A 12,492-nucleotide genomic window follows, 5' to 3' on the forward strand; every position below is an offset into this window, starting at 1 on the left:
GGTAAGAGAAGTTCCTAAGGGGAAGGTAATTGATTGTCTTCCTCCAGGCGGACCCTCCTGGGAGGGGACTGCTCCTGGTACAAAAGATGTCTGCTGCCATTATTGGAGACTGACTCAGCACTGGGATCCTGGCAGCTGTCCCTCCACCTGTCTTCCCGGAGCCACAAACCCCGGTCTGTCCTCAGGCGACTCCAGTCCATACTGCCCTCCTTCCTTCCAAGCCCAGGGTAAATGTCAGCAAACGCAGTTATGTGAGTTGGCCCTTTAAGAGAATGCTTGTGTCTCCTGCAGATCTGCCTCTCCTTGGCAGACAGAAACAACACCTTCCCCCTCACTTTTTTACTGTCAGATGCTACGTGGGTGTCTCTTCCCAGCTCTAATGCTCTGGGCTGGGGAGCTGGGGCTGGGGTTTAGGCCAACAGCCACTCAGAGGGAACCTCCGAGAGCTGAGATAGTCCTCTAGGGCCTCAGCCATTGCCCAGGGGGGCAGAGCCAGCCACTTTTGCTTTGCCGCCCTTCTCACCAGTCTCAACTTGGCTTCTTTTACAGCTCCTTGGTTGTAAATCTCCTCCTCAGCCAGCCTTCAGTTGGTCGTTCAGGGTGGTTTCCCTCCCAACTTAGCTGAATTTCCAGTTTGTTTCTGGGAGGAGGTGAATGCAAAATCTTGAAACCTTCCGAGCCAGCAGTTCCCCAAGCCCTCTGCGCACTTCAGGGGTGACAGTCCGTGACCAGACAGCATTGCAGCAGCCCAATGTGTGTGTCCCCAGGCTGCCTGGCCTCTGCCTGCTCAGCCTCATAAATCATTTCAAATTTTTGTTTACCTCATGCAGTAGTAAATTATGTATAACATGCAGTATAACAGGTGATCTGTGTTGCTAAAGGAAATACTCAAAAGCCACAGATTCCAGGGAAAGATCTGTGAATCAGAGTTCCTGGTTTTAAGCAACTGAAATAGAACTCCTCTGACTTGAACAGAAAAGTGCTGTCCTTGAGGACAACGCTGCCATTTAACATTAACACCACCGGTATCAGGCTCTGGGTCCCTGGCAGGCACTGATGCTCCTGAACGCTGGACTTTCTTCACCACTGGCACTGCCACCTGTCAGACGCTTTGACTCCCAAGATTTCAATTCAAAGTCAGTATAGGATGCAAGTGATTGGCCTGGCCATGGTCACCTATCGGCACCCTGGCTGCATAAAAGGCTGGAGAACAGCTGGATTTTTCGCTTATTTAATAGAATAATAAAAAGTTATTCCAAGATTAAATGAGATAAATATTTACAAGGCACTTAAGCCACAGTGCCTAGGATTCGATGAGCTTTCCAGAATGATAGTTGTCATTATTTTACATTTTTATTTAATCATGAGCTTTTTTGAGGGCAAGGAGCACCTTTTACGCATTTTATATTCTGTATACAGGTTGTGAATCTTTATAAGTGTTTGTTAGATTGTGTTGTTTGTCCCTGAATCAAAGCTAGGTTACTATACTTGCTTTCATTGCTCATTTTATGTATAAATAAAATATGCTTTAAAATAGAAATATGTAACAAAAAATCCATCCAATATTTGACTATTTTCTTAAAAATTACTACTAATAGAATGTTAAATCTCTCCACAGGTCTTCTAGATTGCATAAAAAGCAGAAGATACATTTTTTGCCGTATCATGAAACTATTATGTGAAGGACAATTAAAGTTTTGTGTCCAGCCAATACACCTCACATCATGGCTGCTTATATTTTTCTTTCTGAAGTCTATGTCTTCTCTAAAACCTGCCCGGCTTCCAATTTATCAAAGAAAACCTTTTATAGCTGCTTGGAATGCTCCAATCGATAAGTGTTTGATAAAATATAATATAAGACTAAATTTGAAAATGTTTCAGATGATTGGAAGCCCACTTGCCAGAGCCAGGGGGCAAAATGTCACTATATTCTATATCAACAGATTGGGATACTTTCCATGGTATACATCACAGGGGCTTCCCGTTAATGGGGGTCTCCCCCAGAACACAAGTTTGCAAGAACATCTAAAAAAAACTGACCAAGATATTAATTATTATATACCTGCTGAAGATTTTAGTGGACTTGCTGTTATAGACTGGGAACACTGGCGACCTCAGTGGGCCCGGAACTGGAACAAAAAAGATGTCTACAGACAGAAGTCAAGAAAGCTTATTTCTGATGTGCTGAAGAACGTATCAGAGGCTGACATTGAGTGTTTAGCCAAAGCAGCCTTTGAAAAAAGTGCAAAAGCTTTCATGAAGGAAACCATCGAGCTGGGAATTAAGAGCAGACCCAAAGGTCTTTGGGGTTATTATTTATATCCCGATTGCCACAATTACAATGTTTATGCCCCCAACTACACTGGGACATGCCCAGAAAAGGAAGTTTTGAGGAACAATGAGCTCTTTTGGCTCTGGAATAGCAGCACTGCTTTATATCCTTCTATTGGCGTCAGGAAATCTCTTGGAGATGGCGAAAACATTTTGCACTTCTCGCAATTTCAGGTGCGTGAATCCATGAGGATCTCCACCATGACATCTCGCGATCATGCTCTGCCTGTGTTCGTCTACACGAGGCTAGGCTACAGAGGCGAACCTTTACTTTTCCTTTCCAAGGTAAGACACCCATTGCCAAAGAAAGGGAGATTTCCTGCCTATCACTAAAAGAGATATTTCTTTGTTAATTATGTTCTTGGAAGAATTCCCACTAGTGGTCTGTTAGATTAAACTTTCATTTAAGCAAAATGAATTTTGATTATCATTTATTATTATTCTTTTAAGGAATGAAATAAGGAGGGAGGAGGTTAAAGTGCAACATCAGCCACTTAGTACTACTTCCTGCTCCCCAACTTTGTGCTCCCTTACAAGTGACCCTTTGTAAAGGTTATTGAAGCAGTTGGTGGTAAGCAGGTTGGAAGATCACAGAGGATGTTTGAAAATGGAGTAGTTTGCTCATACATGTGGAAGTGGGCAAAAGGTAGGCATTTGTCCTGACCTCACAATCTAAAATGTCAAAAGAACAATTTTTCCTTTTAATGTATAATACCAGCTTTGATAAAAGGTATAAAGCGGGCACAGTGCGAATATACTTATCACTACTGAAGTATACACCTGGAAATGGCTAAGATGGAAAGTTTATGTAAGTGTCTTTTTTACCACAATTATTTTTTTAAAATATGAAGGCATAAGGAAACTGCAAATCTGCTAATAGTCGGTGAATTTATAGATTTAGCAATCTGATTTATTCTTGACTTTATGACCATAACTAATGGAAAGCTGGTAAGAGTGGTACAAGTTTCTAAATTTAATAAATTCATCACTAGTAGATGGCTTTGTAACCTTAGGTTTAAATTTACAAATGAAAGTTTTATTCTGTTTATTTTACTTAAGTCATACATGTAGCCAAAGACCTCACACAAACCATGAGGTTAAATTTTCAAATAGATAAACTTTCAGCCCAATTTCCCCTCCCTTTTTCTTCCTTTGCTATTCTAGTCACTTAAATGGAAAAATCTAGAGCTAAAAATTTAAGAGTAATTGATACTCTAACCTTTGGATTTGAATAATTATATGTAACCTTTCTATGATGATAAGACTTGAGACTTGCTCCTTTCTTCCCATTTGTGATACAGTGGTGTTTTAAGATATTACTGGGTCCTATGGGTTTATCATATTTCTCCTTTGTCTCCTATTACAAGTTTCAATGCTCTAGCATGTATTAAGGGTATAAATGTATAAAGATATTCTGTGTGTTAGGTATCCAAAGGCAGAGGCTCAGGAAACACCCATGTGAGGGCTCTACTGTAACTGGTAGGTATCTGTCAAGCACATAGAAAAGTAGAGCTCACTCCTCAAAGGGAGAAATGCCACAAATGTATGAAGATTTAGTCAATGCTATGCCTTTGGCACTCTGAGGTGAGGAAGAAAAAAAAATCTATTATGAATGGATACTTGTATTAGTCAGAAACATGAACAGAAAAATTAGCAACAAATGATCCAGGATGATAGGAAATCACTACTATCTGGAAGATTTTAAAAAGTTATCTAAATCTTTGCAAAATAGTGTCAACTTTGGGATTGAAAGTTAAATACCACCTTCTTTTATGAAACTCGATTTCCTTTTCTATGTTTGGCTTAAATAAGTTCCTTTCTTTAGAGATAATAAATTTACTTTTGAAAGTAACAATAAACTTTAAGGGATAAAGTGTTCGTTTCAACAAGATTACTCTACTGGTACGTTCTGCACATTCTTCCAACCAGGGTAAGCTACTTCATGAGTAGCTGCAGCCTCAGACACACATCTGTTCTCTTGAAGGAAAGAAGAAACAACAGGTCTTATCTAGAAAGAGTGTTCTGGGGCAGTCCTGGGGTGTCATTCTGAAAATCTTCTGGATGGCAAGGTATTTTTGAATGTTTTAAACCATCAGTTTAACCACTATCCTCCATGAAAACCCAGCCTTTAGAAACTGGATATTTATTTATATTAACCCATAAGTGACTAGTAATGGCTTTCATATCTAAACTTCCCAAAGATGCCTGCATTTTATAAAATGTGTGCATGTGTGCGTACACATGCAGTTAAGATTAGAAGAAGAATTTACCAATAAGTAGCAAAAATCTGAACTTCTCCAGTCCTCAGTGCCTCATTTTCTTAATCGACAAAATGGGACAGTATTGCCTGCCCTACCTACACAGCAGAAGTGTTATGCAAGTCAAATGAAAAAATATGTATGAAAATTTGAACAACTACAGGAATACATGTGGAAAAGCTATTGCTTTTCAATAGATATTAAAGCCTTAAATTTGGGAGGGGAATATCTAAATGAAATCTCTGTCAGCAGGCATAGCTTGGGGGAATGATATGGGACAATAACACTTCATGTCATACTAGTTACACATACATACAACCTAGATATAACTTGATGTCTGCTTTAAAAAATAAAGAAATTCTCTTGACTATAGATTTCAAAATGTTTTTGTGTGCAATGAATCAACACTCCCTCTAGGAACACACAAAGGAAGTTTATTAGTGATGCTCTAGCTCCCTGCAGTGGATACCTTACTTATATGCACTGTGGTTTACCAGGGATTATAACCCAAGTGTGGAGAATGAGACGTTGATTTGATCCAGGATCATGGGAAGGGCAAGGCAGTCCTATACCATGCTAGCCACTGGAAGATTTGTTGCTATTACATCCTTTGCTTTTTCTTTTTTAAATTTATTGATATGAGAGAGAGAGAGAGGATGGGAGAGAGAAGGGGGGATGGGAGAGAAAGAGAGGAATTGAGGAGAGAGAGGAAAGGAGAGAAAGAGAAGAAAGGAGAGAGGAAGAGACAAAGAAAGATTTACTTGTTGTTCCACTTATTTATGCATTCATCGGTCACTTCTTATATGCGCCCTAACTGGGATCAAACCCACAATCCTTGGTGTATTCAGATGATGATCTAACCGAGTGAGCTTCCCAACCAGAGCTTTGCTTTTTCTTTATTTCTCCCTTCATGTGATGTCACTCATGGGGCTTTCAGGTGGTCACAATTGACTTTCAGAGGCACCTTACCTGTGACTTCCCTGAGTAATGCCCTTACTTTTTTGGTCCCCAAACATAGCTGCTCTGTGATTCATTCAGCACCTTGTTCTCTGCTGGGTGACTGAGAGCTAATCTGGTACAGAAATTTGCATTCACACCTGCTCCTTACTCCTTACCTCCAGGCAACATGTGCATGAAGACCTGCCATTTTGAACCAGCCTCAATAAACTTTCTTTTGACACTAAATAATGACACTAAAGGACACACTGAAAAGAAACTAACATGCTCCCCTGATACCAACCTCACAAGGCGTGGCTTTCATGACAAACATCTGTATCTTTCTTACTGAATATGGATCAATAACCTGTAAATACAAAATGCAAGCGCTGTGTCTCCCTCCTCCCTGTAATGAAAATGCCATAACCCAAAGGAACTCATGTGAGGTTTCTGGTTTCTAGGCCAGCATATAGGAGGCTTGAAAGTTGCCACTTGATCTTAAAAAATAAAAAGCTAAACAAACTGAAAAGTCAACTCTTCTTAGAGTCTTAGAGAAGTGAGGACACGGGGCAGATTGCTGCCCTCAAACTGAAGAGACAGACAGGAGCAGAAACTTCTGGAGACACCACTGCTGGGTGGAGTAGCGAGACCTGAACTCTAGCTGACAGTTGCCGGACGCTCAGGGTGGACAGGCCTGAGAGATTAAAACTCTAGGGATTCAGTCATGGGTAGGGGGCTGGGGGTCTGGTAGGCAAAGGAGAAATGGAACCACTTTTTAAAAAGATTTGTATTTTTTTAAAAGATTTTACTTACTTTTAGAGAGGGAGATAAACATCAATGTGTGGTTACCTCTTGAGCACACCCCCTACTGGGGTCTTGGCTGTCAAGCCAGGCATGTACCCTGACTGGCAATTGAACCAGTGACCTTTTAGTTCACAGGCCAGCATTCAATCCACTGAGCCACACAAGCCAGGGTGAGAAATGGAACCATTTTGAAGAGTTTAGTGCTTTCTTTTCTTAACCGAGTGTACTCTCAAGAAAAACTAACCAGAGTTAAACCTACTGGCGTTTTATCAGAGCCCAACTAGCCTGGGGAAAGTGGGATACTCAACTCCAGCTGGCTCTAGCATTCCATTTAGAAGAAGGGAAATACAAAACTCTAGCCCCATCTGGCCAGCCTGTCCCACCTAAGAGAGGGTAAAAAACAACTGAGAAGCATTTATGAAGTTCACAGTCTAGAGACAAAGTCTCACCAAAGACAGACCTAATCAGAGGACTATAGAACCTTTCCATTTTCCCCATGCCTTACTAGCACGTTATTAAAGGCCTATTCATAGGAGCTCCTTTTACCTGGTATGCGCTATCTGCCCATCAAGAAAAATTAAATCCTGTCTAGCTAATAAGAAAAACATTACAAGGTTATACTAAAGGCAAAAAGCACGATCTGAAGAGACAGAGCAGAAACAGACAGGTAGGGCAGGGACATTGTAATGATTGAACCACAAGTTTAAAGCAACTATGATGATATATGGTAAGGGTTCTATCAGATAAAGTAGGCTACATGCAAGAACAGATGGGTAAGGTAAGCAGAAAGAAGGACATCCTAAGAAAGAAACAGAAAGAAATGTTAAGAAATGAAAAATGCTGTAAAAGAAATAAAGAATGTCTTTGATGAGCTTATTAGATTGCACATGGTGAAGAAAAGAATTTTTGAACTTCAGAATAGCTCAATAGAAACCACCAAAACTAAAAAGGAAAAAAAATAAAACAACAACAAAAATAAACAGAACAGAATATCCGAGAGAGCTGAGACAGCTGAAAAAGGTGTAACATACACTGAATACGAATCCATAGAAGGCCATGGGGGGATTTTGACCATCCGTTAACACCATGATAGCAGGTGAACGTGGCATCACTGTATTCAGGGAAGTTTCAAAGTAAGTGGAGGGAGGAGCTCTGCTCCCTTGTGTCTTTGCCAGGAACGGCCATGGACATGGACCCAGCAGGTCTTCACTAAAAGCTAAACAATTAGCTCCCTCTTAATTGGGCAATAAAAATGGAAGTGGATGTGCGCCTGCAAAGGAAATTAGTTTAACCCAAAATCTCTTCCCTTTTTGAAAATTCCCAGAAAACCTGAAAAACTGAGTTTGAAAAATCATTCATTTGAGTGGACTATAAAATTGTTAGATAAGGAAATATATCTCATGTATTTATATTTATATAAAATGTTCCAGGAAAAAAAACAGTTTAAAATTTTGCTTTTATTTGCCATCATATCACCTAATTATGTTTTCTAGGATATAACTGATGGAAATTCATCCCTGGAGTAAAAGGTGAATGCTTAATACCCTAAACTGGGAGAATGTGTTATAATTTAACAAATTTATTTAGGAAACCTAGTGTAGGAAGTTAATTTAGGAAATGAACTGCATATATTTGACTCTTAATTTCCTCTGGAATGGCCTCAGTCCATATTCATCTTTAAACACTAAAACAATAATCTTTTAGGATTACAAAACCAAACTCCCCCTGATGAATTCCATTCTCACCTATGTTAACTTCATTGACGACAACTTGGGCTGCCTTACTACATCTCGATGAGTCATAAATAAATTTCATTAAGTCAGGTACTTCGAAATCAAACACAACTAATTTCAGGGACCAAATATAAGGGCTAGACCAAATCAGAGCATTCAGGTCTTTAACACCGTGTTCCTTTGCTTGGACTTGGAATCCAAATGACACAAACCTTCTGAGTCACTGCAGAGGCCAAGTTCTCAGGAGATTGTTGCAAACTGAAAAAGTAAAAGAGCTAAGAGGGACATGAGCCATTCCTCACATTTGGAGAAGAAAAACATTTGATTTCTGTTTCTGGATCGTGTACATATAAAAAACTCTTGGTGGCTATTTAAAGGCTAATTGTCCTCAAAATAATACCTTATTTGGCTAAATGTTAAGTTTCTCTTTGAATATACTTAATAGGTTTTCCCATAATATTATAGAGTGTAATTTCTGAGTCTTGGGTTATTCAGCATTTTTATTATTCTAAGAAGGTAGAAAATAATTTAATTTTCATTGATTGAACTCAGCCTCTAATCTTAATTCCTGGCATATTGTTTTATATTCAAATGAATAATAATCTCTACTCTCCTCTGTCTAGCGAGATCTAATCAGCACCATTGGAGAAAGTGCTGCCTTGGGAGCTGCGGGCATTGTTATTTGGGGAGACATGAATTTAACTTCATCTATGGTAAGACAGCACCTTGAAGCTTTAGTTAACATTGTTTAAAGAATGTGCCCTGTTTCCCTACAGAGCTCACTCATCAGAGGTCTCATGGCTTCCACAGTAAACTAGCTTTAGGAAAAAGTGCCTGGGCCATAGAAGGAACTCAATAAATACAGTCTTTTATTAAGAGAGTGACAGCAACACTGACATTTGCGGAATATTTATTATGTGCTAGGATTGTGCTAAGTGCTTTTTTGTTCCTCCTTGTCATACAACCTGTAGGGAGCACCATCCTTATGAGATTGGTACAGCTGAGGAAAGAAGAGGAGAAACCTGACTGCAGTAACAGCTGGTTACGCCAGTTAGCGGCGGAGCTGGCATTACCCACAGTTTTACTCTGGAGCCCTTGCACCCAACCACTACATAAAATGTGTTATATCCTATTTTGAGAAGTAGAAACAGATGGTAACTTGCATTTTCACATTTAATTTATTTTTCCTCTATGAAGAAATTAGCTGAAAATTAGTAGCATTTAAAATGAGATTTATATATGTCTCTTCAAATTTCTCCTAGCTCAGATACTATTACTCCAAGAAGGAAATCTTCCTAGTTTTTACTAATGCACATTAATCACAGTTGCCTTTGTATTTCCTGATACTGTTTGCTTATATCACTATAGTGTGATATATTTTTGCCTTGGCTTGTATCCTCAACACTTTTGTTAAATTGAATTTCTTTTGGCAAGCTCACGATGGTCTGATATTCTTAGAATTTCACAGTCTCAATTTGTTGCTACCAAGATGTCATTTGTGAAACTATTTGTGACAATATATGGTTAAAATTCTCCTCTGCCCTCAAATGAGAATTAGGTAGAAACTGAGAGAATTAATTTCTACCTTTCCAGGTGAGACATTTCCCCTCCAGCCCACATGGCTCGTGAGAAGAGCTTGATCAGAAAGCTGAGTGCAAAACCAGGTGGCTCTATTGACACATGACAGGAACCACACACACAAAAGACCCAGTCAGCCTTCTGGGCTTTTCTCTGTTTAAATTGTATACAGACAACTAGAACCCAGGGCAACTGATACTGAGCATCATTGATAGAAAAATCCGCAAGGCTACACATTGACAGTCAACAATAAATTGGTACAATGTGATGATTCGGGTCCTAACGCAACCACAAGAGCTACCACCGACCTGAAAGTGGGCAAAGGAGCAGCAGTCTGGCATGGTTCCTAATCTAGATCTGTTTCTCTTCCTTTCACACACGTTAACTTGGGAACTAGGAGGAGGAAAAAGGATGTAATTTGAGAGAGGTCAAGGTCACCTAATGTTGACTCTGGGACCCATTTACAATTTCAGTTGCTTGGCTCTACCATAGCACATTCTCCATCTCCCATCTCTTAGACCTCTCATCATTTCTGATTTCGGTCCCTCGTGCTATAATCCCTGAGCCTAAATTCACCAACTGGAGCCAAGCAGTCAGGTCTCAATCAAGTCCAAAGAGTTGCTGTACTGTGGACCCAGAATGCTCTAATCCTATCATTACCAGAAAAAAAAAAAAAACCACTAAAAGCCCTTTGTTTCTACATGTCTAGGGCAACTGCACCAAGGTGAAGCAGTTTCTGAGTTCCGATTTAGGGAGCTACATAATCAACGTGACCAGAGCCGCTGAGATGTGCAGCCTTCACCTCTGCAGGAACAATGGGAGATGCAGGAGGAAGATGTGGAACGCTCCGGATTACCTTCACTTGAACCCTGCAAGTTACCACATAGAGGTCTCGGGGGACGGGGAATTTAATGTGAAAGGAGAAACGTCTGATACGGACCTGGCAGTGATGGCAGAGAAATTTTCCTGTCATTGTTATCAGGGATATGAAGGCGCCGACTGCAGAGAAACGAGGACAGCCGATGGCTGCTCTGGGGTTTTCTGTTTCTCTGGCTGTCTCACAACACTGTGTCTGCTGGTTTTAGCAGGTTATCAGGGCATTCGGTCGTGAGGTGATTGAGTTCGAAGGGACTTGTGTGGTCTCTGGAGCAGTCAATTAGGAAAGAGATAAACATGCCATTTTTTTTTTCCTCTTGTGGAATCCACTGAGAGGTATTATGAGTAGACATTATATATGTCACTCAACACAAATAGAAACATAACACTTTCTTTAGCTTCGATTTAGCTAAATCCCAGGTCCACAAATAAAATCAATGCACTCTTTTTCCTTACTGGAATTTTCAAGTCGTTTTAAAACTAGAACTAATCTATTTTAGTCTTTATATAAATATAGTAGATACATAAAAGTATCCATATAAATATCAAGTTGTTGATTTCAAGCACTAGTTTTCCAGCTAGCCATTTAGTTAAGGCCCACTTAGTAAGTAATCGTCTGATTCAACAGACAGGGTCATCTTAGGATGTGGCCGACCATCAGGCCCACAGAAGACCATCAAATGCAGAGTTCCTATTTCCACCCTAAATTAGGTTCAAACTGGGCTTCTGCTGCTTGCCTGGGCTCACTGAGTGAAGAACATTTCTTGATGTGGCTTCTCAGGAGGGTGCATGGACTGAAGCAAGAGGAGCTGTTCCCAGTTCACTGCAAAGCCATCTCCTCCAGTATGGAGCCCCTCTCAGCCACTGAGTCCTTCCGTCATAGACCGCGGCAATTTAAATGCTCTGAAAGGCTTCAGGATAATATGCGTGCTTGCAGACGCTGACATGGCCCTAGATGCAGAAGCTAGAGCCATGATAATAAAAATGGTGTCCTTTACAAGCAAAAAACATTGTTTAAAAAATACTTAATAAGTACAAACACATTGAAATGACCTAGAAGCGCTATTGGGAAAGAGGTCTACCAAGCAATATTTCATATTTTTGGCCTGCGTCTATGAACTTCAAGTGTGGTTTACAGTCATTTTGAATCTAATTTGCATCACAGATTCACTACCCATCTGGTGATGTCACCTCAGACAAGTTCTTTACATCCCTACTTTTCTCATCTAAAATTTGGTAATATAATTTCTATCTCAGTGAATTATTCTGAGGAGTAAATAGAATAACACATCCCGCGTATACTTTGGCTCTCAGTAATATGTTTATATCTTCAACTATATTCCCTTTATCAGCAAAATAATTAAAACACTTAGGGTAAAACAGAGTCTTGGACAATTTGCTCTTCCTGATGTTATTTATAATCTTTTATACATTGTGCTCTCTTCAGGGGCATGCTCAGCAGATAAGATTTCCTTCCTCTGGAAACACTCTACTTAGAAGGTAAACTCAATATAGGTATAGATGCTAACTATAGAAGGCATGAGAGTTGATTCAATCTCCTTCTTCACCTCTTTTGTCTTTCTATGAAGCATTTGCAATTTAGGCATTTTTTTTCAACTCTGGGTTCCTGCTTATCAGAGGTTTCAGATATGGTTAAGGTCAATTTCTAAATGTAAAATATAAATAAAACAACAGAAAAAAGTTATAATACAATAAAAGGTAGCATTACATAGATTAACTTGTTTAAAATGTAGGCTAATTTTCATATTAAGTATGATAAAATCACATTATAGAACATTTTTTTAAATAGAAAAAAATGAAGATAATTGCCCATAAACACTAAAACATAAACTGGCAAATTTGGTGCATTTGGTCCTAACATTCTTTCTAAAGATTTGTTTTTAAAACATGGTTATAAAATAGCATATCCATATTTTCCTCCTGCACTTTTCACTTAACCATATGTTGTAAGTAGT

The 12,492-nt window shown here is 39.5% G+C and overlaps 1 protein-coding gene across 1 annotated transcript; it reads left to right on the top strand.

The window, feature by feature from the left end:
- Positions 1-1,665: 1,665 nt before the first annotated feature.
- HYAL4 (hyaluronidase 4) lies at positions 1,666-10,751 on the top strand. Its single transcript, XM_037167698.2, has 3 exons — positions 1,666-2,616; positions 8,686-8,775; positions 10,350-10,751. Exons 1-3 carry the CDS (start codon positions 1,666-1,668, stop codon positions 10,749-10,751), a joined length of 1,443 nt encoding a protein of 480 aa, XP_037023593.2.
- Positions 10,752-12,492: the final 1,741 nt, after the last annotated feature.

The sequence above is a fragment of the Artibeus jamaicensis genome, unplaced genomic scaffold (genome assembly GCF_021234435.1).
Source record: "Artibeus jamaicensis isolate MK-2021 breed Jamaican fruit bat unplaced genomic scaffold, CSHL_Jam_final contig_540, whole genome shotgun sequence".
NCBI lineage: Eukaryota > Metazoa > Chordata > Mammalia > Chiroptera > Phyllostomidae > Artibeus > Artibeus jamaicensis.

Bases quoted from the DNA above. Each gene is read 5' to 3' on its own strand.
- HYAL4 (XM_037167698.2), top strand. From the start codon at position 1,666: ATGAAACTATTATGTGAAGGACAATTAAAGTTTTGTGTCCAGCCAATA. The intron at 2,617-8,685 runs GTAAGACACCCA...TCCTCTGTCTAG, and splicing joins CTTTACTTTTCCTTTCCAAG to CGAGATCTAATCAGCACCAT. The intron at 8,776-10,349 runs GTAAGACAGCAC...CTACATGTCTAG, and splicing joins TGAATTTAACTTCATCTATG to GGCAACTGCACCAAGGTGAA.